This window comes from Onychomys torridus, chromosome 8 (assembly GCF_903995425.1).
Source record: "Onychomys torridus chromosome 8, mOncTor1.1, whole genome shotgun sequence".
Taxonomy (NCBI): domain Eukaryota; kingdom Metazoa; phylum Chordata; class Mammalia; order Rodentia; family Cricetidae; genus Onychomys; species Onychomys torridus.
In genome coordinates, this window is record NC_050450.1 from 59613365 (window position 1) to 59640960 (window position 27596).

General features: G+C 44.4%; 1 protein-coding gene across 6 annotated transcripts in view; it reads right to left on the reverse strand.

Annotated features, from left to right (window-relative positions):
* The window catches only part of LOC118589946 (NACHT, LRR and PYD domains-containing protein 1a-like), a 47956-nt gene extending 20792 nt beyond the window's left edge, over positions 1 to 27164 (reverse strand). For 2 of the 6 annotated variants that reach the window (XM_036197664.1, XM_036197659.1), the window contains exons 1-7: positions 27011 to 27164; positions 26072 to 26284; positions 24576 to 24850; positions 23596 to 23760; positions 19854 to 20021; positions 4836 to 6486; positions 160 to 330 (exon numbers count right to left, since the gene is read on the reverse strand). In XM_036197664.1, coding sequence (XP_036053557.1) covers positions 160 to 330; positions 4836 to 6486; positions 19854 to 20021; positions 23596 to 23760; positions 24576 to 24843 — 2423 coding nt within the window. In that variant the 5' untranslated portion in view covers positions 24844 to 24850; positions 26072 to 26284; positions 27011 to 27164. Of the gene's footprint in view, positions 1 to 159; positions 331 to 4835; positions 6487 to 19853; positions 20022 to 23595; positions 23761 to 24575; positions 24889 to 26071; positions 26394 to 27010 lie in introns of those variants that run through there. The other 4 variants (XM_036197662.1, XM_036197661.1, XM_036197663.1 and 1 more) reach the window with 4 other exon arrangements.
* Between the last annotated feature and the right edge of the window lie 432 nt (positions 27165 to 27596).

Genomic DNA, 27596 nt, shown 5'->3' on the forward strand with positions numbered 1-27596 from the left:
TCTATTTGTTTATCATAACAAGTCTGGCATGTACTACTGGTGTGGTCAAGTACGTTTGGTGAATATTTGATAAATACTAAACCTCACCCCAGACCCAGATTTTGCTTTGCTCTCCTGCCATCCGTCCCAGCTTTAGGGAAGAACCCAGGCCAGACTCACCACAATGTCCTAAGGTGACATCCAGGGGATCTCAGGGTCCTACAAAGACTGCACAGTGCATAGTTGTTCAATGGATTTCCACTTAGGTCCAGAAACTTCAGGTTTCCTGTGAACTCAAGAGTGGAGAAGAGAATCTGCCAACTTTCATTAGTGATTGGAGTCCATCTGGATCTGAGGAAGAGAGGGGGGGGGCATGAAAGATGTGAATGGCGTGTGCATGGTCTGAGGTGCAGAGCCCCACAAAGCAGATTAGATTTCTATTTGCCTGAGCACCAGGTCTCAATATACCATCCCCAGGATACACCAGCTTCTAGATGCTCCTTTGGTCCAACATCTGGATCCTCTCCTCCAGGTGATTCCTCATCTACATCCTTATCATAGCATGCTGTGTGTTCATTTTGTGTGCCTCTTTATGACTCAATCTAGGTGTCCCACAGGGTGTGAAAAGGTGGCTAGCATCTTTTCTTTATAATATACAGTACCCAGGCCTTGGCACAAAGCGGGACCTTGGTAATTCAGGCAGCCTCTTCCTTTTGATGTGAATATAACTGCTTTCCTTTTGAACAGAATTCTAGAGTCTCACAAAGGAATACTGGAAAGGAGACCTAGGAAGGGAGCTCAGGAGATGTTGGTTGAGAGTGACTTTGTAGTGGGATGTTAAGCATGGTCATAAACATTACAGATATGTTGGTCTATGTCCCTATATCTTTTCAAAAGAAGAGGGAAAGGATAGATATAGATAGATAGATAGATAGATAGATAGATAGATAGATAGGTACATAGATACATAGATACATGGAGAGACATTGATATATATATATAGAAACCCAGAGAGAGAGAGAGAGAGAGAGAGAGAGAGAGAGAGAGAGAGAGAACACCACCCTATGTGGTATTTCATTCCTTTAATGCCAGAAACCAAGCATACAGAAGCAGGAGAATGGTGAATTTTAAATCAGGCTAAGCTTCAAACACCTAGGACCTGGTGTATACAACATTTGATCCCTACAACTGTTAAAAAAAAACAAAACAAAACAAAAAAAAACATAACAAACTCAAAATAATACCACAAGTTCCAAAACACAGATTAGAGATGGCCATCTTTGACTGAATCAGTAGTATAGGATGTTTTCTTTTAATTTACAAAACCATCTTTGTTTTACATCTAGTATCCTACTATGAGTGAGTACATACCATGTGTGTCTTTCTGAGTCTGGGTTACCTCACTCAGGATGGTTTTTTTCTAGATCCATCCATTTGCCTGCAAACCTCAGAATGTCATTGTTTTTCTCTGCTGAGTAGTACTCCACTGTGTATACGTACCATATTTTCTTTATCCATTCTTCAGTTGAAGGGCATCTAGGTTGTTTCCAGGTTCTGGCTATTACAAACAATGCTGATATGAACATAGCTGAGCAAATGCCCTTGAGGTATGATTGAGTATTCCTTGGTATATGCCCAAGAGTGATTTAACCTCTCAAACTGTAAGGGAACCATCTCAATTAAATGTTTTCCTTATAAGAATTGTTGTGGCCATTGTGTCTCTTCACAGCAATAAAAACCTAAACTAAGACAGTGTATGTTTGTATGCCTACTTTTTGTGTGTGTCTATGTGTATTCTATGCATGCAGAAACCTGCAGAGACTTGAAGCAGGGCATTGGATCCTCTGGAAATGTAGATAAAGGTGGTTGTGAGCCATATGATGTGGGTACTGGGAATGGATCCACATCCTCTGAAAGAGCATCAGACTCTCTTAACCAAAAGCAGCAGCCACTAGTCAGGGAGATGAACTAATGAAGAGCAAACCTGGGCTTTTACACCTTCCAGGAGGTAGCACTAAGTTCTACAGTGGCAGGCACTGAGTTACCGCTAAGATTAAGCCACCTGTTTTTAAGAATTGGCACCCCTTTTGACAGATTCCAATTGACACTGAGAATTTAAGACTGTATGTTATAGGAGTGCAGCCACCCCAGCAGACTGAACTCTACAGTCAATAAAGAAGGGCTACAAGCTAATCAAGTCTAGAAACCAAACCAAACAAGCAAACAAACAATGTTACCATCCAGTGAAGAGATTACCTCAGTTCTCCCCCAGTTCAGTCATTTCCTAAAGGGCCACCATTCCGACCATTAATACCCATTGCCAATACTGTGCAATCAAACGGGTGACCATGTCCAAAGCCCCACTTTGCCCCTGAGCCTTTAGTGCCTCTGTGACCTGGAACACAGCAGGCAATGTAGAAGTTATTACCTTTTTGGAGGGGCAGAGTAAGGGGATTTAAAAAAAAAAAAAACTAGCTAGCCACATACTTAAGTAAACAAACAATATCAAACTATTTAGTCATTCAGAATCCCTTATACTGAAAAGTCACACACTCCAGACTGATTCAGGAAAACAGGTTTCTGTTACTCAGATGCTCTGAGTATGGGAAGAGCTGGTTTTGATCATTCTGGTCAGTCTTAACTTGGATCTCAGGCACCTGTGCCTTTCAGGGAAAGGTACCACATGGACACATCTCAGGGTGGTCACTTCCGTGGTGCCACAATCTGCCCACTCTCTCCACTCGGTTGTCTACTTCCTCCTCATCATTCTGCTCTTCCTCATCCAGTCTTTCCTCGACTTCATCCTTTTCCTCCCTGCTCTTTTCCTGCTCTTCTGAATCGTTTTTTTTTTGTTTGTTTGTTTGTTTTTTAAATCTCTGTCCTTCTTCTTTTGCTCCGAAGCTTCCTTCTTGCCTTTCTGCTTCCGCTTGTACACTTCTAGGGCTTCTTTCAATGGTGCAACAAACCGCTGGAACTCCATCTCTTCCATGGCTGACAGCACATCACTGGCATTGAGAGTCTTGTGCTTCCCCTTCATCGCGAAGTTGTTCGCACAGGATGTGGCATGCAGGGCGAAGACGCTGGCTGTGCGGGAGATGGCGCTCTGGGCCTCCTTGGAGATGTTGATGCCATCCGGGAGCGCTTCCTTGATGATCCTAGTAATGAAGGCGTTGGGCAGGTTTAGGTCCTCGGGCCTCTCTGCCATTGCCTCCGCCGGAGCCTGAGCCTCCTCTGTCTCAGGTCTTCTCTTCAGACAGTTCTGGTGTCTGGACTTCCCGCGTCGCTCTAGGTGGTATTTTGAATGAGATGTTACCCAGTCTTGGGCATTTGAATGCTTGGACCTCAATTGGTGGTACTCTTTGGGGAGGCTCAGGAGGTGTGGCTTTGTTGGGACGAAATACGTCACTAGGGACAGGATTTATGATTTCAAAACCTTGAGCCATTCCCAGGACACTCTTTCTGTTTCCTGATTGTGGTTCAAGAAATGAGCTCTCAGCTGCTTCTTCAGTAATATCCTTTCCATCTGCCATGGTGGACCCTGATTGCTCTAGAACCATAAGCCAAAATAAACTCTTCTATAAGTTGTTGGTCATGGTGTTTAATCACAGCAACAGAAACTTAACCAATATACTAGGTAATCTCTCTACAAAATGACTTTCCTTAGTTCCTGATATTTTGAGACAGTTTCACACTATGTAGCCCAGGCTGGACTGGGACTATTGCCTCAGTCTTCTGAGGTTGGGAAGACAGGTGTGCATGACCAAGCTCAACTACCCCAATTCTTAATGCTATCCTCTCTGAGAAATGGAATTCTGGTGGACAGTAATTTTTGTTGTTTTGATAACTGATGTATCCTCACTTTTCTACAGCAAGTATTTTTTTGTTACTCCATCCTAGTCATATAAAAGGAGAGTCATTAAGACAACTTCCTACACATGTAAGACAGTTTGATCACATTTGTTCTCTTTGATCAGTTCCCTCTCCTCTCCTCATCCTGTTCTTGTTCTCTAACCACTACTTGTAAGTTATTTGTTATTCACATGGGCTCTTGCTGTGTTGTTCAGATTGGTGTCTAAGGCCTCAACTCAAGACCATTGGTATGTCCCTGATATTTGCAAGAGTCAAGCCCTATTAATTAGAGTAGTTGGCTGTCTTCTTTCCCAGTTCTGAAATCCTTGAGGTAGCAACTCTATGTCTCCTCTTGTGATTGATTGGTAGGGCCTGACATAAAGTCAATACTTAATGAATCATCTATAGAGGAGAGAGACACATAATGATATGAGTCATCACTTCTGCACAGTGGTAGGAGACCCTGGAAGGAGAGGTCTACACTGCTGCTGGGATTGGCAGGAAGTTAGGAATCCTTCAGACTGAGTGCCAGGGCCATGTTACCTTCATTGACACATACAAGGAAGTCATCTGGGCAGGGAAAACATAGGGACTCTAACACATATATCTTCTGAGGTGATGATAGGAAGACCTCAGGGTCACAATCATGTGGATAACAGATAATGCCCTAGGAGCTGAATGAGCAGGCTCTTAGAGAGAAATCCTAGAAAGAGAGAGGGTCAGTAACTGTAGGCTATTTGAACCTTGTGAAGGGTGGAGAAAATTTGAATCAGAGAATAAAGTGGGTTCTTGCCAAGGCATAGAGAGAATTAAAAGCTCATAGCACATTACATAGTCAGGCACATAGAGGCAAATAGAGAAAGGCGGCCAGATTCAGCAATTAGATATTACTGATGACCTGTATCTTGATGTCCTGGATCTAGCTAAGAGTGTTGCTGGTGCTCAGAACATGTGTGCTCATCGGATCCACAGGGAAGCTGGAGAGAGGACTGTGTCTGGATACTCACAGAACCATCCTGGGGGCCAGAAGCACTTTCTCCTCCTGTGCACCAGGATTCAGCTGAAGTCCGTTGACATAACTGCAAAACTTAATGCAGAAAGTGACCACCATGAGCTCCACATCTGTCTGGACTACCAGGTTTCTGTGGAATTCTGGATGTACCATATCTACTGGGGCAGGCACACTTGTTACTTGATAATTGTCCATCACATCTGTCAGAAGCTCCTTATCCTGAATCTCATACAGACAGTGCAGTAACCCCAGAGAATGTGGTTGATGGTATAGGGCTTCTTCTCGGATCTTCAATTGCAGGTAAATTGTATCCCAAGGAAACCTGCAGGCAAAGATCTTCTGCATTTTTCTCATTCCTTTTTTACTTAAAAGACCAAATAGGAATCGCACAGTGGGTGCCTCAAACAGGTCATGTCTTCCATAGACTTCCTTCAGTGTTTCCACAATATTGAAGGTTTCCACAAAACCATGTTTCTGCTCATTATTCCCCAAGATGCAGGACATCGCTGCAAAGAACTCCTGGAGACACAAGTGGGAAAAGCTGTAACTCACAGAGCTGGGCTGCTTTTGAAGGACACCGATATTCAAGAAAGGGGCAATGACATCCTCAGATAACTCTTGCTTCCAGAGATCTCTCTCACTGAACAGGGTCCTTCTTCTCAAGATCCCCTCAGCAGCCAGTGAGCAGAGCCTTCTGAGATGGGTTCCCAGAGCATGACCTGGAAGAGTCTGGGAAAGATATTTCAGGCAGAGTTCTGTGGTGGTCTGAGAGGTCAGTGACAGGTCTCCTCTCTTTTCCATCTGCTGCTTCAGGCAAGTGCAGACCAGCCAGGACACCCAGGGTATCCCACACAGGGTTAAGAGCACTGGGTTTGAGTTAATTAAGCTAAAAGCTTCAATTGCTTCTCGTTTCTTTGTGAAATATTTGAAGATATATTTCTTCCATCCAGACCTCGAGAAACCCAAGACTTCCACCCAACGTGGCTGCTCTAAAGAAGGAATGAACTTCTGGAGAGCTGTGGTCCGAGCTGTGAGCAGAAAGAAAGCCCCAGGCAGGACAGATTTCCCCAGCAAACTGCCCAGCAGTGTGTGCACAGGCTGTGGCTGACTCCAGTGCATACAGAGTGGAGGATTTGGCTTCTCTAACACCCATGCTGGCTCATCTATGCCATCTAGGATGAAGAGCATCTTCTCAGGCTGAGACAGGATCTTCTTCATGGGAGCTACAGGCACAGTCTGGTCTTTTGCTATGAGCTCAGCCAGACTCAGCTGCTTGCACTGGGCCAGTTCTCTGCAGCTGAAGTAGAAGACATGCTGGAAGCGATCCCTGTAGAGCTGGCCTTCCTCCCATGCTCTCCTCACCTGCCTGGCCAGCGTTGACTTCCCAATCCCAGCAACCCCCTCTAAGATGACTAGTTGAGGCTCTTCCTGGGTATCTGGGTTTGGGTTAAATAAGTCTTGGATCTCAATCAGATGTCCTCTTTCCTCTCCTTTACCTTTACTCCAGCTTTTCCAGACCAAGGTCTCCCAGCCTCTTGGACAAGGTTTTTGTAGAAGCAGTAGCTGTGTGAAATTTTGGAGCAAATCCTTGGTTTTCCAGGATGCAGTGTGGTAAAATTTCTCTCTTCCTTCATTCTTATGTATTTCTGAAATGAATCATAAACAGATGAGTGAAAGATGAAGCATAATTGTCCACAGTAGTTGTTTCTCCTTTCATTCTTTCTTCTCATGCTCTCTTCCTTCCACCCATCAACAACTGGATGAATTTAGACATCTGTCTAAGCTGCACAACATACTGGCTGTGGGCCCTGGGATATTCTGAACAGCGCAGTGCAAGGAATGTGATATTTAGACTAGAAGAATCTAGTTCAAGTCTTCACTTGTCTAATTAATAATAATGCTGTACAATGTTCCTTCATACTTTAGATATTTATTAATGTTTTACTCTGTGCCATATCTTCTCTAGTGGTTGAGAATAAAGAGTGAGTTCACAGGCACAACTCTGTCTTCATTCAGTCTATGAGATGATCCACTATGAAGCTTCCTGTCTGAAATTGGGGGCTGTGATCTCTACTGCAGAAGGCCATGGAGTACTGGGGAGATTAAAGACTTTGGAGCCAATGTCTGCTCCTGACAGATCACATTGGCCCCCACCATTGCAGTCCTGACAACATCATTCTGTAAGTTCTGAGACTGTGGGTCTGAAGGGATGGTCTTGGGATGCTTAGAGTTAATGTTTCACTGAACCAAGCTCATAGGAACTCACACACTTTAGACCAACAGCTGTGGGACCTGCATGGGACCAGACTAGACGTTCTACATACGGGAGTCAGTTGTGTAGCTGGGTCTTTTTGAATGGCACTGGGCAGTGTGATCAGGATCCCTGGTGCATGAGCTGGCTTTCTGGATTCCATTACTTATGATCAGACACCTTACTCACTCTTGATGAAGTGGGGAAGGACTTGGTCCTGCCTCAACTGAATGTACCAGGCTTGGTTGTACCCCCATGGAAGAACTCTCATCCTTTTAGAAGAGGAGATGAGGGGTGAGTTGGGGAGGGGAGGCAGGGGTAGGGGGAATGGGAGGACAGATGAAAGGGGGATCTGTGGTTGGTATGCAAAATGAGGAAAAATAAATAAACTCAGACAGACTTGTTCCCCTCTCCCCGGGCCTGGTAATTCCAGGCATATTTTGTACTGCCTTCCACATATCATTGGTAACAACAAGCCTTGTTTGTGACTACTGTTTGGAAGTCTTTAGTTCCTACTGAAACTCATTTGCCCCTTGGGGACAAGGGTCTAGTGTGAGTATCTGGAGTCATGGGGGCAGGCCCCTTATTAGCTGACCAATGCTTTTCTTCTAGAAATGGGCAAGCTGTTGTGGGAAGCGCTTCTCTTTCTCTCCTGCAGGCACTTGCTTGCCTGTGTACTTTTTTTCTTAAGCAGAACCAGTTACAGTCTTTCTTATTCTTGGACTTCAAACTCCAAAAGTGTAATTAAATATCCAAGTTCTAAAGAAACAAACAAAAAACCAACCAACAAAACACACAAACAAAAAGCCCACTAAGCATGGTTGTATAGTCCTGTAATTCATCACTCAGAAGACAGGCAGGAGAATCAGGAACTCAGGACCAGCTTTTCCATATGGTGAGTTTGGAAACATCCTGGGCTGCAATCAGGCAGTCAGTCAGTTAATTAATCAATCAATCAATCAAACAACAAGAACAACAAAAGTTACCCAGTCTCTGTTTCCTGTCCTGACAATGGAAAACACACTAACACACTTGCTTTTGATGTCACCTGCCCCACCGTTCACATAGCACACTTCACTGGCTTCCCTCCTCCTGCCCTACCCCCCCTTCCTCCATCCAGTGCATCTGAAGAGTCCTCTTCAGTTTGGACCTGAACACAAATCTCCTCTCAACATCTTCTTTGGAAGGAACTCAAGATAAGACAGATAGGAGGATGTCCCATGGACCAGAATTCAAGTTCATCCCACAGCACCTGCTGGTTTCCCAAAGTACAAGGCAGTTGCCTGTCCTGCCTTGGCTAAAATACTGAAGAAAATTTGGGGAAATCACAGAGTATAGTATTAGTTCACAGAACTGGCTATTGAGAGCCTGGCTTCAGGGACCAACTTGCCTCTAAAATCAGGATCTATAGATCTGCTCTCATTGTCTTCTGTAGGACAACCTCTAACATCTTCTGAGTGTAGCAGGTTGAACACTCATGAATGCGGCCAAGGTCTGCCTGGCTCAGGCCATGTCTGTTTGAGCTGCCAAGGGAGAGCTCAGCTCTTCCTGGGCTGTGCTCTCCAAGACCTCTCATCTGGGATTTATCTGTTACTATGCACACATCACAGTTTTGTCACACTTAAAAACATCTGGGGCAGCAAGTTAATGAGTTTGACAAAAAAGCATGTAGACTAGAATTTGTTTCCTAAGATCCCCTGTACATTCTGCGTTTGCATTGGGTCCCTGTTATTCCAGACTCAGATAGTTGAGTCAAGGGATACATAGAGCAAGATGTCTGGCTAGACTTGCTCCATAGATGAGAGGCTCTGCCTGAATGAATGTGAGAGCAACTGAGGAAAATTTCAGATATCAATTTAGAGTGCTCACAGGTACACATTATAACCCCCCACATATGTATGCCCTAGCACATGCAAAGATGTACACATATACACAAGATACACATATGCATATAGAAAGAAGAAAAGACCAATAAAAATCCACAGGTAATTGATAGAAATGGAAGATATCCTACTTAGTGAAGTAACCTTGCCCAGAGAGACAAATGCCATATTTTCTGTCATATGTGGATCATCTGACATATATTATGTATATGATCCATATGTTTAGACTTGTATGTTTAATTTATTATTTTTAAACTTTCTTTTAAGTTAAATTTTGAGAATTTTCTACATCCATACCATATTTATATCATTTCTACCCTTCTTAGTCTCCCCTCCAATTCCTCCTGTGTCCCCTCCTTTCCTCTTAAATTCTTCTTTTCTTCTTTAATGATTGTTACATCCACACATCATACATACATACATATATACATTCATACATACATGCATGCACACAGTGTGACGAGTCTATGTAGTGCTGCTGTTATATATTTAATGTTGACCACTTGGAATTGGATAACCTACTAGGGACTCATCTCTGGAGAAGACTGAGTCTCTCTCTCTCAGCTGCCATTAATTGCCTGTAGCTTTTCATCTAGAGGTGGGACCATGTAAGACATATTCGGAATGTCTCTAGAGATCAGGAAACTATAATGAGCTCAAGAGAGGGGTAGGGTAAACGGCCTTTAGGGGTGGAGACAGAGTAGAACCATTGAGATTGAAAATGTTTAAGTGAGGTTTAAGTGATTCAAGATTTAAGTGAGAATAGGGATAGTGTGACAGGGGAGAGGAGTGGGTGGGATGGATGAGTAAACCAAAACTAACGATGTATGAAAGATCCTAGAGAACCACACCACTTTGTAAGCTAATCAAAAATATAACTTAGATAAATGTAGGATAGTGAGCAATGGGTGCACAGTACTTTCCTCAGAAGATATGAGTCATTAAAGGCAAATCCCAATGCCAAGTATGGGGTACCTCCCTAAGGGTTACTGGTCAGGGAGGATGCAGAGACTCTAAAAGCAGCAAAGCCTGTTGCTGTTGCTCTTGGTGGTCTACCAGAACTAGAGTTAAGACCCTGTTGCTGAAGACACAACATACTTTTGTTACAGGACTTAGAGACTCCAAGTTGGAACAGACATGAAACTTCTTCCATGCTGTGTAACTATCATAGTACTAAGAGGTGCTATGAGGACACTGGGGAAAAAACATCAATGATATTACCAGATGGTGACCCTGGATGTTACAATACTGACATGCTAGGTGAGACAGACTCACAGGTGCAATAATGACATGAAGGTTGTAGAGTAGCCATCTGCTCCATGGTTAAATTTGAGGAATTTCTAATTAGATTTGAATTCCAAAGCAGGGAATTCACATCTGTAAACCTGGTCTAAAGCTGATGGCTCAGGAGGTTATAGCCCCTAGGGAAAGACCTCTTGTTATTTTTGCTAGATGGGCAAAATGTGAATCTGCCTTCTGAATAGTTATGCTTATACCCATAGATTACTGCTTCTCTCAACTGTCAGTGTTTGCTTTTCTGCAGGTCCATGGAACAAACAGGGTCACTCCAGGGTGAATTTTGGCTTAGAAGCAGCAGGGAAGCAGAATTCTACCAGATTCTCAAACAAGATATACAAGTCTTCTAAAGTTATTCATAATAAAACAAACAAACAAACAAAATACCATGCTCATAGAAACAGGAGCACTTCCAAACTTCTTCTATGTAGCCAGTATAACTCTAATACCAAAACAAGATAAACACACACACACACACACACACACACACACAAAACAAAACAAACAAAAATCCCTCAAAACTACATGCCAATTTCCCAGATGAACATAGAAGAAAAAATTCTTAATAAAATACTTGTAAACTGATTGCAGTCATATGTAAAAAAGCACATCCACCACAATCAAGTTTGTTTTCTACTGAGAAGCAGGGGTGGTTCAACAAACATATAAATGGTTGTTTGAAAGAAAACGGTCTTCCTAGGGAGTAGCACTATTAGGAGGTGTGTCATTGTTGGAGGAAGTGTGTCACTGTGGGGGTGGGCTTTGAGTTCCCAACATGATGATAATGGACTAAACCTCTGAAACTATAAACTAGTCCCAATTAAACGTTTTCTTTTATAAGTGTTGCCATGATCATGGTGTCTCTTCAGAGCCTTAGGAACCCTAAGACAATATACAAGCTAATTAAGATAAAAAAATCATATAAATGGGCTTTAAAATTGCATGATTATCTCAGTAGATGCAGAAAAAGCCTTTGACGAAATCCAAAATTCCTTCATGAGAAAAGTTGTAGAGAGAATAGGATCAGAGAGGACCCATACCTCAATATAATGCTTTTTTATAATAAACATACAGTTAACATTTTCCTAAATGTAGAAAGACTTCACAGTAATCCAGTTAAAATCATGAATGAGAAAGGGCTGCATGATATTCTCACTCCTTTTTTTCCTTAAAAGTTTTTTCATTTTAATTTTTATTCTGTATATATGAGTATTTTGCCTGGATGCAAGTCTGTGCACTACATGTGCGCAGTGGCCTCAAAGATCGGAAGAGGGTATCAGATCCCCTGGAACTGGACTGACAGACAGTTGCAAGCTGCTGTGTGGGTGCTGGGAATTGATCCCAGGTCTTCTGGAAGAACAGTTGGTGCTTTCAAATGCTGAGCCACCTCTCCATCACCCCTCCCCTATTCCTTTTCATATGGTGCTCAAAGCAGTAGCTGGAGCAATAAGGCAAGAGAAGGAAATTAAATGAAAACAAATAGGAAAAGAAATCAAATTATCTCTCACATGATACAACATTGTATATAAGAGACTTCCTTAAATGGTCAGCAATTGCATTAAAGTGGCAGGATAAAAAAATAACTTAACAAAAATGATTAGCCTTTCTATCCACTGCCAACAAATATGCTGAGAAAGCGGTCATGAATACTTTCAGATTTCCTACAGCCTGACAGATAATAACATATTTAAGAATAAGCCCAACTAAGAGGTGAAAGACTTCTACAGTGAATATCTCAAATCCATGAATAAACATATTGAGGAAGACACAAGAAAATGGAGAGAACTCCCATGCTTGTAGATTGGCAAAATATTGTGAAAAATGAGCATTTTACAAAAAACAATTTACAGATTCAATGCAATCCCAATCAAAATGCCCAAAACATCTATTAAAGATTTTAAAACTTTTTTCCTTTTTAAGAAAGATTATTTTATTTCATGTTTATGAGTATATTGCCCAAATGAATGTATGTATACCATGTTTGTGCCTGGGGCCCATGGAGGTCAGAAGAGAACACTGAATCTGGAATTCAAAGTAGAGATGATTGTGAGCCACAGCATGGGTGCTGGGAACTAAACCTGAGTCCTCTACAAGAGCAAATAAGTGCTCTTAACCACAGAACAATTTCTCTAGTCTCTGCACCCACCACAACACTTTTTTTTTTTTTGAGATAGAGTCTTTCTATATAGCTCTGGCTCTCTAAAAACTCACTATGCACACTGGGCTGGCATTGAACACTCAAAGATCTGCCTGCTTCTGTCCGTTGAGTACTGTGATACAGATGTGTGCCTGTGATACAGATGTGTGCCACCATGTCTGTTTTATCACAACATTCTTCACAGAAATAGAAAAAAGATCTTAAAATTCACATGGAGCCACAAAAGACCCTAGATAGCCAAACCTGGCCTGAGCTAAACAATGCTGGAGGGATTACCATTCCAGAATTCAAGATTTATTACAGTGCTAGAAATGAAATAATAAATTTGGTAAGTAAATGTATATAACTAGAAAATATATTAAACATGGTAACTCAGACCTAGAAAAACACCCTCATGTTCTCTCTCATTTGTGGTTCCTACCTCCAAATCTTCAGATGTTATTATGCAACCTGGAGTCTCTGCAGAAACCAGGGAAGAGAAAAGGGACCGTGAGTTGGGGAGGAGCTAGAGAGAGGGGAATAGAACGAGAAGGTTCTATATGTGAAAAATGAAATGAGGGGGTCTTTAATTGGTGAAGGGGAGTGAGGACAATATTAAAGTGAGGGAGGAGGGATGAACAACACAAAGGATATTAATCAGGGAGTCACCTTGCTTTATATGTACTTTAAATTACATATAGTACTTCTAAGTGCACGTGTTTACACACATATGTACAAACATATGCACACACATACATTAATGACAATATTCCATTTAGGATAATATTGCTTCCCCAAAAGCCATTAGATTATCTAATATAACCTCTAGTAACAGGCATTAAGAAACCTTCTTTCGAGTCGTTAGTCTAGGGAGTACATGGGACTCCCAAGACAATAAAGTGTATAGCTGTTGCCCTTGTTTGCCTCTTAGATGTTGAAGGTAAGTCCTTATTCCTGAAATCACCTCATACTTTGGACACAGGACTTGGAGTACAAGAGGTATATCTGATCCAGAAATCTTCTCCCTGAGCACCAGCTTTCTTAGTTCTGGAAGGAGCTCTGTGAATTGCCAAGGGTGGAAAGCAACCAGTAGTCCTACTATACCCGTTAGTTTTATGTCAATTCAACACAATCTAGAGTCACCAGAGAGGAGGGAGCCTCAACTGAGAAAATGCCTCTACAAGATCTGGTTGTGGAAATGTCTGTGGGACATTTTCTTAGTTAGTTATTGATGGGAGAGGGCCCAGCACATTACCTGTGGTGCCAGGCCTGGGATAGTGTCCTGCTTTCTATAAGAAAACAGACCAAGAAAGCCATGAGGAGCAAGCCAGGAAGCAGCGCTCTTCATGGCTTCTGCATCAGCTCCTGCTTGCAGGTCACAGTTCTGCTTGAGTTCCTATCCTGACTTCCTTTGAAGATGAACTGTGATGTGGAAATGTAAACCTAACAAACCTATGCCCCAAGTTTCTTTGGTCATGGTGTTTCATCACAGCAATAGTAACCCTAACTAAGACACCTACCTACCCAACTGTGGCACCTATGAACCATGATTATGGCAAGGCATCTCAAAGGTGCAGTGGTGTCACTTATATCTTGGTGGTAACCAACAGCTGCCTGATTGGACTTAAAGGTCACTCAACAGGAATGAAATAATACCTTGTACTGTAGATCTAGCCAACCACCCATGGCTAGTGAGGTCAAGGATCTTAGAGGACACACTACTCTTGTCATTGTACTAAACCAGTCTACTACCTCACTGCATGCTAAGTACTTGTCCTTATACCCAGAGATGAGTATAGCTCTTCCCTATCATCAAGAAACTTTTAGATGAGGATGGAAACCATCACATTAGCCCACAACTGGTTAAAATGCAGGTAATAATTGACTGGTGAGATGAACATCTCCAATGGCTATATTAACAACACAATCCCGACACCTAATGCTCAGTGAACATTGTGGAAGAAGAGAAAGGGAAATGAAAATTGTAAGAGCCAGAAAACTAGGAAGTCTGCTTTAAGATTGTGTCTAAAGATGTGACAGAGAAGCTGCATCCATGAAATCTCAACAGTATGGCTGCTTAAAGAAGACATGAACCATGACTACACCAGTTGATATGCTATTGTGGATGGGAGTATCTCACAGGGCCCCATCTCTAGATGAAGAGCTGTGGTCACTTAATGACTGCTGAGAAGGAGCATTAGTCTTTCCCAGGGATGTTTCCCTAATGGTTATCTAATATCAGGTAGTCTCAAGTAGTTCTATAATCATATACATACAAGCAATATTACATGGATTCAGAAGTTGCATTTAAATATTTGTTTGAATACACACACACACACACACACACACACACACACACACACACACACACATACAGGTACGTGGATATATTTGGCCAATGTTTCACAACCTCAGCTGGTCACTTGTTTTTGTAAGCTCAGAAAAGCAGTTATGATCGCAAACAGTTAGATAAAATCAGAAGAAGAATATTTCATGTCAGGAAGAGTATATGAAATTCAAAATTCAGTGTTTAGTGTAAGAGGACTGCCCATGAAGGAAAGGAAGAAATCTGAAGGGGGGACAGGATAGGGTAATAGGGCAGGTATATGATGAAAGGAGGGAGGCTATCTGGAGAGAGAGGGGCCAGGAAGAGAGGGAGGGGCAGAGGGGAGGACAGCAGCAGAAAAATAAGAGTTTGATGATGTTTATATATGAAAATGACATGAAGTTCATCTCTGAATGCTAACTAAAAAAAAGGAAGAAAAGAAAGGAAGAAGAGGGAAGGGGGGAGAGAGAGAGAGACAGACAGAGAGAGAGAGAGAGAGAGAGAGAGAGAGAGAGAGAGAGAGAGAAAGTAAAAAGAGCATGACATTGTACAGTACCACAGTGAAACATCAACACGAGACAAAAAGAAGCATCAATAAATACAGCATCATTGGGGCACAGCATGGTTATTTGTTGTTCTGTTGCCTCTGCGGTCTTTGAGACTGTATCAGCAGAGCTGTACAGGTGTGACAGAGACCCACAGTCTACAATATCAGACATTATGTCCTTTATTTCGAGTTTCCCAACTTTCCTCTTGATACATCACAAAGCATGTCATGTGGATTGAGCATTTACCATGAAGCTGTTGTTGGATATTAAGTTATTCAAGTTCTCAGATGGGACACCCCGTCAGGACTTAGAATGAATGAAAAGTGCCTTTCTCTTCAATTAGTCCCTCTCTGCTGTTGATGATAGCTAATACAGATGCCATTTCCCCATCACCCTGCCTGCCAGGATCCTCTAATCCAATGGGCTGTTTAGTTACAGCAGCTCTTTGGTCCTCATAGCTTCACACTTGCTTTTTTCAGTTTTTAAGATTACTGCACTCCAGGGATGTTATTGCACTTGTATGCTTCTATAATATTGCAATATGGAGGGTCATATTCCATAAAAAATCAATCAAATACTCAAAATGTACTTCTCATGAAACTACTTTGCCTCGAATTACTAGAAAAAGGGGAACATGGGGGTCAGTCTCTGTTCAGGTAGTGGTACTAAAAGACAGGGAATATGAGAAGCACCGACATCTCCTGCATCTGTTTGAGCAGATCTGAGTCTCTGGATGAGTCATAATGGAGTCCCACTAATTGGAACTCCTCTAATTGGGTGCCAAAACCCAGGGTATTGCCTGCTTCCTGCCTTTTGTCTGCAGACACACTGCATAGGAATACTACCCACACCCATAATGTGGGTTGCATGTCATTTGGACTCATTGGGCAGTAACGTGATATGATCTTAGGTAATTGGATAATATATGCATATATGCTAGTGAACATACAGATTAAACCAATCTGAACCTTGATGACATTCTCCAGAATCTGCTTTTCAGGAAATTCTTCCTGACTCCCTTTCCCTCACACTTCCCCAACCCAAGTGAGAAGAAGAAAAAACCCATACTATAAGATGCCTCAAGTCTTCCCTACCCCCCCCCCCTTTCTATTTTGATAGGGACGTTGTGGCACCAATTAAGTAATTTGTAGCGCTTTAAGCCTGGGCCATATTTGAAAGCTCTGGATTCTGCAAGTTTACTGCAAGCTGGCAGTAGGAGGAATGCTTTCTTTGAGTGTAGCTCAGATTTAAAAGGTGGCATCTCTCAGCACTGAGAGGCAGTATTATCGTTCAAGGTCAGGCCCTTGGCACCCAGAACCTGCATTTCCATGGATTTGGTGTGACTGTCCTCAGTGCCCCATGCCAGAGAGAGGAAGACAGAGGTGATAAGTGTGTGAATGGTGACAGTGAAGGCTGAATACAGTTCTTCCACTGTGAGCCTTCACTTCTCTAAGCCTTGCTCTTCTTGTCCCCAAGGTGGGACATCATCAGGCTCTGTCTAAAGAGTGATTGTGAGATTTAAGTGCAAGTGAGATGCAAGGGAAGCCCTGGGCATGGGGCCTGACATGTGTGGGTGCTCAGCAAACCCCTGATGACCCCTTGGCAACTTGGGAAGGTGAGTGATGAGGGGTCCTGTAGTAATGGAGTCTCCTGTCTGCCAGTTCCCTGCCCAGAAACCCACCTGTGTTCTCGTGCTGGAGAAGACATTGTCCTTAATTCCAAGGGCCTCCTGGGAACAGAGATGTGCCCAACAATGAGACTCCTGGAGCAGTATCTCTGGGGTGGTTTCTAGGGATCTCCAGGTCCAGAGTGTTGTGCTGGCACTTTGCCCCAGGGGACTGAGTCTTTGATCATGTCTTTGCTTCACCATCAGAAGCTCATGTGGGGCAGAGGAGAGATGCCCTTCCCTCTACCTCCTGCCCATCAATACCTGAGACAGGTGGAAGAACTGTCCCTACCCCTCACCAGCTGCAGAACTGCAAAGAGTGGCCTCTGTACCTCACCTGCCCAACACAATAGAGATGGTCTTAATGGTGTAGGTGTGGGAGAGCTGAACTAGAGTGTGTGAAAGCAGGAGAACTGGCCCAAGGTCTCCCTCATTGCTGCAAGAGGTGAATTAGCAGTGACAGGGCTGGAGAGCTCACCCTGGTGGTGAGGACAGGGGAGAACTGGCAGGCAGCCAACTCTACAGCTGCCTGGACCCAGAACCAGGGTTATGACTTGGCCCACCCCAACATCCACTCCATCTGTGATCTGCTGGAGCATGTGAAGGGACCTGACCCATAGACCCAAAGCTGCAAGATCTCTATAACACAGGGCAACAACAGTATATCCATGAGGAGTCGCCGTGAGGGCCCAGCATTGATAGTGTAGCAGAAACCAGAGACCTTGAACCAGACCAATGACTCTTTGCAGTGAACACTTGCAAGTAAAAATATATGGATAAAAGGGTTTACTGCGTGACTCACTGTGTAACACTGCAGCCTCCATGACAAGATTTTTAATTCCCAACTTTTTCTCCATTTCTTTTTGTCTTAAATTTTGTTTTATTGTTGGGGGAGGTACAGGGACAGAGGACGGATACAAACAGATGGGAAAATGAATGATATCAAGATACATGATGTAAAAGACACACAGAATAAATAGAAAGAAAAAAAAAAAGATAAGCTCATGTCACCTGGGCAGTGAATTTAAACGTTCAGCTGGAGGCCACCTCATTCCAGGAGCTTCCTGATTGCTGTGCTATGGGTTAGAAGAAGGTGCCCAGTCCTCAGACACTCCCTCTGATATTGGAAGATTGGGTGTATCTTGGCCTAAAATTTCATGGTTGGGGCTGGGGTGCTTGGGCTGGAAAAGCATGGTGAATGTGTGAATAGGGCTCTCCCAGTGAGAGAGAAAAGGCAAGAAACAGCTAGTTCCCCAACACCCACTGTGCTTCAGACACTAACACTTTGAACTCTCACAATGATCCTGGGAGATGGTGTGATAGTGTGATAGCTAGTATTGTCAATGTCACAGGATCTAGAAATACCTAGCAGTATATCCCTGGGAAGATTTGTGAGAGCTGGATTAAGTAAACTGAGGTAATAAGGTACACCTTAATTGCAGGTGCCCCTTCCCAAGGCTTGGAGTCCTGGACTGAATTAAAAGATTAAGTGATCTGAGCTCAGCATTCATCGCTCTGTTTCCTGACTAAACACCATGTGGGCAGCTATCTCAGTCTCTTGCAGCTATGGCTTTTCTGCCCTGATGGACTATATTCTTCATCTGTGAGGCAAACAAACCCTTTCTTCTTTAAATTGCTTTTGTCACAATAACATGACAAGTAACCAATACCCTGGGGATAGTACATTTTAATAGGGTCTCACTATGGAACTCTGCTCCTCCAGCTTACTGTTTGTTGGGAAGGATGGACTTTAAAGAGACAGACAATGTTTAGGTGTGGGCAGGATTTTCACAGAGTAGCAGCAGGATGAAGGAGGACGAAGTCGTTTTTCAGGCTCCCTTTGTTCTAGATTCCAGCCCTGTATCTGTCTCTATGTGCTGTGAGCTAGGACAAGTTATCCTTTCTCTCTAGACCTTGTGCACTGCAGAGAGGTGGCTACTTGGATGTTTGAGAAGAGGAAGAGACAAGGGTGTGTGGCCTGAGTAACTAGATATGAGGGAGTCAGTAGAAGACACTGGCTGAAGCTGAGGCAGGAGCCTACCCTCTTCCCAGGGTCTAGCTCACAGAGAATAGAGTTTGGAGCTTCAGGTCTGCATGACCCCTGGGATCCTCAGGTCCCACACATATTTTGAGCAGAACTCTGGGTGCCATTTGCACTAGGCTCACTGCTGACCCCATGGTCTCCAGTTTCTCCTTGTCTCAAGTTTAACTTCAGCTCTACAGAACCCAGAGGGATCAATTTCCAGCCTGTGACCCTTAGCTGTGGTGGTATTGTGTTCCCCACAATATTGTGCACCCTAATAATTTTATCTGGGGTCAGAGAACAGACAGCCACTAGAACAGAGCCAGAAATGGTGGCTAGAAAATGGGTCAGAGCAAGCCATAGCAGAAGTTGGGTGGCGGTGGTGGCACACGCCTTTAATCCCAGCACTTGGGAGGCAGAGCCAGGCAGATCTCTGTGTATTCAAGGATACAGCCAGCATGGAGACACTCGCCTTTAATCCCAGAGAGTGATGGCAGAAAGAGAATGATATATAAAGTGTGAAGAGCAGAGCTAGTTAAGCATTTGGCTGGTTAAGCTTTTAGGCTTTGGAGCAGCACAGTTCAGCTGAGAGCTATTGGGATAAGGACACAGAAGCTTGCAGTCTGAGGAAACAAGACCAGCTGAGGAACTGGTGAGGTGAGGAAACTGTGGCCTGTTCTGTTTCTCTTATCTTCCAGCGTTCACCCCAATAACTGGCCTCGGGTTTGATTTTATCCTGCTACACTTAGCACTCCACCATGGCTCCTCTGCTCTTCCATTTAAGTCCCTTATACCAGGTCCCCATAGTGGTGGAGGCTCACCTGTGAAGAAACATCATCTATGTGGACTTGAAGTCCCATCCACAGCCCTTGGCTCAGCTTACCTTTGCTTTGGGATCCAGAGTCCTCAGGTTCTCCTTTATCGAGTTTCTTCTTTGAGATCTGAAAGTGTCTCCAGAAATCAGGGTCTGTGCTCAATGGTTCAAAGTCATCTGACCATTCAAGGACCTTCATGTTGGGTGTGCTTATGGATCTGAGCAATGAAGGACGTCCTGTGGGAAGGAGAGAGTGGTTGTGTGTTTGTCTGAGAGGCAGCTGTAGTAGCCAGTCAAGCAAAGCTGGGGTCCTACCTGCTCACCTTCATTCCCTTCTCTATGGTCTCATGGGGAGAAAGGCACTGTCACAGGTGCTGCTGGGAAATGGTCTTGCTCTGGGACCATGAAGTTCACACGCCTGTCTTGGTTCCACACTAGACTTCTGTGGGAGTCTCTATTCCTCTGTGAGCCACAGCTCCCTCATGTGGAGCTCTGAGCTTCTGTCTCACAGGGATGCAAACTATAACCACAGCAGCAATTGCATGGGCTTATAATTATTGAACATTTATTGGATATTAGACCACTTAGATTCAATGCAATTATCACTTTACTCCCACAGCCCAAGGAGACAGGTGTTTACCCTCCCATTTCCCAGATAGAGACATTGATGAGGCCTGTAATCTACCTCTGCCCAGCTTCAAAGTCTGGACTTGTAACTTCTGTGTCACTAAGTACTTGTCTTGGGAGCTGGCTTGAACCCTGTGCCAGCCTTCTCAGAACCCTCCTAACTGCTTGCCTCTTTCCACTACAGATTCTGAGTTTGATGATATTTACATATGAAAGTGTCATGGAATCCATCTATGGATGCTAGCCAAAAAAGATGAAAGAAAGAAAAGCATGATGTTGTACAGTACCACAGTAAAAACTTAAAATGAGACAGAAAGAAACTTTGATAAACACACCATCATTGGAGCACAGCATGGCCATTTGCTCTGTTGTCTGTTTGTCTTTGAGACTGTGTCAGCAGAGCTGTACAGGTGTGACAGAGACCCACAAAGCCTATAATATCAGACATCTTGTTTTTACTCAGTTTCCCTCTTTATTTGTCACAAAGCATGTCATGTGGATTGAGCATTTACCATGAAGCTGTTGTTAGATATTAAGATATTCAAGTTCTCAGATGAGACATGCCATTGGGACACAGAATGAATGAAAAATACCTTTCTCTTCAATTGGTCTTTTCTCTATTGTTGATAATAGCTAATACAGAAGCCATATCCTCATCACCCTGTATACTAGGGTCCTCTAATCCAAATAGGCTGTTTAATCACAGTAACTCTTTTGTTCTCATAGTTTCATACTGGGCTATTTTCATTCCTAAAGTTTTGCATTCCACAGATGTTATTGTGTTTGTATGCTTTTACAAGCTGCCTCAAGTCTTTCCTATTTTTCTTCCTCCTTTTCTATTTTTAATGGAGAATGGTAAGACTGATTAAGTCAGTTGATGTCCTTTAAGCCTGGGCCATATTTCAAGGCCATGGATTCTACAAGTTTACTGCAATCTGGCAGTAGAAGGAATGCTTTTCCTTGAGTGTAGCTCAGATTTGAAAGGTGGCATCTCTCAGCACTGAGAGGCAGTATTGCTCAAGGTCAGGCCCTTGGCTCCCAGAGCCTGGGTATCTCTGGCTTTGGTATGACTGTCCTCATTGCCCTGATGCCAGAGAGAGGAAGACAGAGATGTTCAGTGTGGGAATCATGACAGTGAAGGCTGAATACAATTCTCCAACTGTGAGCCTTCACTTCTCTAAGACTTGCTCTTCTTCCTTTTTTAAAATTTTTCTTTATAAGGGAATTTTCTACTCACTTCACATACCACCCACAGATCCCACCTCCTCCTAACCTCCCACCCCCAGCCCTCTCTCCCAAGCCACCCTGCATCCCCATATTCCCCAAATCAAATCTCCCATGGGGAGTCAGCAGAGTCTAGCACACTGAGCCTAGGCAGGTCCAAGCCCCTTCCCACTGCACCAAGCCTTGCTCTTCTTGTCCCCAAGGTGGGACAACAGCAGTCTCTCTCTCAAGAGTGACTGTGAGATTTAAGCACAAGTGAGATGCAAAGGAAGCCCTGGGCATGGGGCCTGACATGAGTGGGTGCTCAGCAAACACCTGATGACCCCTTGGCCACGTGGGGAGGTGAGTGATGAGGATCCCGTGGTAATGGATTCTCCTGTCTGCCAGTTCCCTGCCCAGAAATCCAGCTGTGTTCCTATGCTGGAGAAGACACTGTCCTTAATTCCAAGAGCCTCCTGAGAGCAGTGCTGAGCCCAACAGTGACACTCTGGTGGCAGAATCTCTAGGGTGCTCTCTAGGTTCATGGTGCTATGCTGTGCACTTTGCCCCAGGGGACTGAGCCTTTGCATCATCCTTAAGATGCTCATGTCACCTGAGCAGTGAATTTAAACTTTCAGGTAGAGGCCACCTAGTCCCAGGAGCTTTCTGATTTCTGTGCTATGGGTTGGAAGTAGGTTCCTAGTCCTCAGACACTCCCTCTGATATTGGAAGATTGGGTGTATCTTGGTCTAAAATCTCATGGTTGGGGCTGGGGTGCTTGGGCTGGAAAAGCATGGTGAATGTGTGAATAGGGCTCTCCCAGTGAGAGAGAAAAGGCAAGAAACAGCTAGTTCCCCAACACCCACTGTGCTTCAGACACTAACACTTTGAACTCTCACAATGATTCTAGGAGATGGTGTGATGGCTAGTATTGTCAATGTCACAGGATCTAGAAATACCTAGCAGTATATCCCTGGGAAGATTTGTGAGAGCTGGATTAAGTAAACTGAGGTAATAAGGTACACCTTAATTGCAGGTGCTCCTTCCCAAGGCTTGGAGTCCTGGACTGAATAAAAAGGAAAAGTGATCTGAGCTCAGCATTCATCGCTCTGTTTCCTGACTAAACACCATGTGGGCAGCTGTCTCAGTCTCTTGCAGCTATGGCTTTTCTGCCCTGATGGACTATATTCTTCATCTGTGAGGCAAACAAACCCTTTCTTCTTTAAATTGCTTTTGTCACAATAACATGACAAGTAACCAATACCCTGGGGATAGTACATTTTAATAGGGTCTCACTATGGAACTCTGCTCCTCCAGCTTACTGTTTGTTGGGAAGGATGGACTTTAAAGGGAGAGACAATGTTTAGGTGTGGGCAGGATTTTCACAGAGTAGCAGCAGGATGGAGGACGAAGTCATTTTTCAGGCTCCCTTTGTTCTAGATTCCAGCCCTGCATCTGTCTCTATGTGCTGTGAGCTAGGACAAGTTAACTTCTCTCTCTAGACCTTGTGCACTGCAGAGAAGTGGCTAATTTGATGCTTAAGAAAGGGAAGAGGCAAGAGTGTGGCCTGAGTAACTAGATATGAGGGAGTCAGTAGAAGACACTGGCTGAAGCTGAGGCAGGAGCCTACCCTCTTCCCAGGGTCTAGCTCAAGAGAATAGACCTTGGAGCTTCAGGCTTGCATGACCCCTGGGATCCTCAGTTCCCATACATATTTTCAGCTGAACTCTGGGTGCCATTTGCACTAGGCTCACTGCTGATGCCGTGGGTTTCAGTTCCCCCTGTGTCAAATTTAACTTCATCACTGTAGAGCCCAGAGAGATCAATTTCTAGCCTCTGACTCTTAGCACTCCACTATGGCTCCTCCAACCTTCCATTTAAGTCCCTTATACCAGGTCCCCATAGTGGTGGAGGCTCACCTGTGAAGAAACATCATCTATGTGGACTTGAAGTCCCATCCTCAGCCTTCAGCTCAGCTTACCTTTGCTTTGGGATCCAGAGTCCCCAGGTTCCCCTTTATCGAGTTTCATTGATATCCGAAAGTTTCTCCTTGACTCATGGTCTGCAGGCAATAGTTTCCAGGTATTTTTCAATTCAAGGAACTTCATGTTGGATGTGCTTATGGATCTGGGCAATGAAGGACATCCTGTAGGAAGGAAAGAGTGGTTGTGTGTTTGTCAGAGAGGCAGAGGTAGGAGCAGGCAAGCAAGGATGGGTTTTTTTTGCTTACCAACATACCCTTCTCTACAGTCTCATGGAGAGAAAGACATTATCACAGGTGCTGCTGGGAAACAGCCCTGCTCTGGGACCATGAAGTCCACACACTCTGGTCCCCTGTGGGAGTTTCTATTCCTCTCTGAGCCTCAGCTCCCTCATATGGGGCTCTAAACTCCTTCCCACAGGGTTGCACACTACAATAATAACAGCATCAACATTCACATGGGTTTGTGCTTGTAACTATTGAACCCTTATTGGTTATTAGACTATTTAATATTCAATGAGGATTATCACTTTACTTCCATAGTCCAAGAAGGCAGCTGTTTACCTTCCCATTTCCCAGATGGAGACATCGAGGAGGGCTGTAGTCTCCCTCTGCTCTGCTCCAAAGTCTGGGCTTGTAACTTCAATGTCACCAAATGCTTGTCTTGGGAGCTGGCTTGAACCCTGTGTCAGCCTCCTCAGAGCCCTTTCAAATGCCCGCCTCTCCTCACTACAGCTTCTGAGTGCTCGTTCCTGGGGCTATGAGGAGCACATGAGAGCCTGAAATGCATAGGTGTACAAAACTGTGTGTGGCTTAGCATTCAGTTACAGCTTTTCTGAAAGCCTTCGTGTTCCAGCCTCTCCTGGGGCCTGTGAATTCTTTTGAGAGGAGGTTAGGCTGCCCAGGAAACCCTGGCAGAAGGGCTCAGTGGTAATGAAGGAGTCATAGCAATGCTGGGTATGGGTCTTTGCTGTACTTACTTAGCATTAAGTCCTTCTTTGACAGAGAAAAGGGCTGCTGCATCTCCAGGTCCATCTGTTTCCGGATGTGGTGGGAGGGGTCCAAGCCCTTTTGACCCTTATGCTGAGCCTCCTCTCTGTCACTTGCCTTCTGGGACTGAGCTGCTCCTGTGTTGATAGGGTCCCCAGATAATGCCTGACTGTGCAGCGCTTGTCCATACAGCTTCCAGTCTCCCTTCTGTGACTGCTCCAAGCAGGAGACCAGTGGATCCTTGTCTCTGTCAGCCATTTCTGCTCTGGAAATGGGTGTGTTATTGGAAATGATGGAGGAAGGCTGGAAATAAAAGGAAGAGGAGAGCAACCTCTACAGGCACAGATTATCTTCTGATCAGAACAACTGAAGGACCCCAGGTTCCCCTGGGGATGGAGACTGCGTGCCCAGGTGCAGGGCTTGAGCAGAAGAGGGTACTCTGGGGAAGGAAGTTTATCAGTGGATGTTTTTTCTATTGTTTCAAGGCTGGATGATGCTTGTGGATATACTCGTTACTACATTGGCTTTCCTTTCAAGCAGGCATGCTAAACATCATGCTGAGTTGGGGGGCTCTCAGCTTGTGTAGTTTTCTTTTTTTTAGGTTTAAGGTTATATCTGACCCAGGAGACAGATAAAAAGAAGAGAAGATGTATTCTCTCATCATCTGTTTCATATGGGAGGGAGATGATGGAGTTGGGGTTAGGCTCTTTGCCTAAAGTTTAAGGGAATGTAGGTTGTGGGTCGACTTCATGTAGCAGGAAAAGAGTTTTAATTTGATCTGTTGTGGTGGATCGTGTGATTGTCACCATTCACTCCTGGAGAAACCTTTGAACACAGTTATTAGACAGGGTCTATAGTAAACAAGATGAGACTGAAGACAGGGGACCCAGTAAGCTCCTAGCCAGGGCAGCCATTGTCCTAGTGTGGACCTAGTGATGGCAGTCATTTGATCCAGGAGGAACTTGTATAAAACTTTTAAAGGACAGGGGGAAATGGCATATAAAAATAAAGAGGAATGGAGAGATCAAGGGGGAGAAGCCAGAGTGGGAGGGAACAAAAGGCCATCCTTAGGAAGATGACTGTCACTGACTCTTTGTCTGGTCCTTAATTATGTCTTCAGCCCCTCTACCCGCTTGGGTTTGTTGGTGCAGAAGCAGCACAGTTCCCACCACCTGCAGCAGACAGGAGATCCAGGTCTCTAACTTTGGAGAACCACAGCAGCAAAGACTTGGCTCAGGCTTAGCCATGGAAAGTGATGGAGAGGGAGGAGTGGGAAGGTGGGCATCTGGAGAATGGAGGGTGGGAACTGTAGGGATGGGAAAGCAAGAAGATGAAAGGATGTAGGACATGGAGCAGAGCATCTGGGAGGATCAGAGGATGCTAATCAAGGGAGAAGGTTGGGGGATGGAGGAAAGGGGTGCTAGGATTCCAGGGACAGGAGCATGAGAGGATAGGAAGACAGAGATGGAACATGCAGGACACTCACTATTCTGTGTTTCTCGGCTTCTTCCTTTTCTGGTGTCTCACTCTAAGGAGATCCGTCCTTCAGCCATGACTGTGACAGAGGGGGAGGTGGGAAGACGCAGCACAGACGGGGACTCAAGAGCTCAGTCTCAAGTTCAGGCTAGGTCCTGTGAAGGAATCTTAAGATGTCTGTCCTTCAGCACCACACAGGAAGAACAATTCAGAGCCAACTAAACTGAAAGGACAAATTACCGAGATAAAACCAAAGAGACACATGGACAAGTGTGGGGAACCAGACAGACCCAAGACTTTCTCAGACTTCCTGTGAAAGCAAAATGACATTAGTTCTGTGTCCTTGTCCAGGAATGAGCCTGGCTAAGATAGCCTGATGCTGGAGCCAGTGACTCAGAGGATGTTGTGGTTTCTGGGAATCTGACTCTTCCCCCTGGGCTGTGTGGTTATCCGTTCTAAGGCAGCGGTGTCTGAGGGATCCTGTGTTCTTTTTGCCAGCATTGTCTGACTTAGCTCTGTGCTGACCTCGGCCACTTTCCCTTGCAAATAATTTATATGATGTAATTTTTAAAAATAAATTTGCATGGCATAAGTCATCAGCTTAGGCAACACCTACTGGTCCAAGCTATTGCTTTTATCTTCTTTATTTCTCATCCCCATTCTTCCCATTTTTAATCTCTCAATTCATCACCTGCAGCTTTAGGTCAGATAGGAGAGAGAATGGTGCAGGATAGGTGATAGGAACAGGCACACGAAGCATACAGGGGAATCCAGCCACCTCCCTCCCACCAGAGCTGGCCTGCAGATTCTCCAAGCATGGCTGGAGCCTGAGTTCTGGCTCTCAGGACAGGTCCCTATGTCTGCCACAGTATGCCTTAGTGCACACAGGCCAGCACTTCCTTCCCACTACTGAAATGATCTGGTGGACTCCGTTGGTCTCACTACTCACCCTGCTCTTCTAAGAGGCTCACTGATGTATGTCCCAGGCCAAGGCTCCTCAGCTAGTAAACGAATTATTTGAAAGTGAAAGAGACTCCGGCTCCTCCAGGAAGCCAGGCACCAGAGCCTGCGCAGATGTTCTTCCTCTGAGCTCTGGGAGCATAGTTTCTACACTATTCATCTCAGTTCCTGTTGTGAAGTCTCTGCAGATGCCTGGGCTGGAGGAGGAGTCAGGCTTGAGAGCTTCACCCAGGCCTGCAGAGGCCCTGCCTCCTGAGTGCAGGGCTCATGTCTGAGCCTCACTTCACTCATCTACTAATGTGGTCTCCCAGGTTTGCCAACAGGTCCCAGTTCAGCAAAAGCTCCTGGATCTCCCCAGATCTGTGCTCTGGATCTCTGCACTCCCTCTCCTCCCTGTAGCCTGCCCAGCCCATTTCAGGAAGTGGCTCTCAGGCAAACCCTGGGTCTTCTTTCATTCCAGGATTCTCCTAAATCTCAAATCTGCTCTTTGATTCCCACTAACATTAGCTTTTTTTCCCTGTAGTTGTGTGGTGTGTGTGCATGTTGATGTGCATGTGGAGTCACATGTGTGTGCA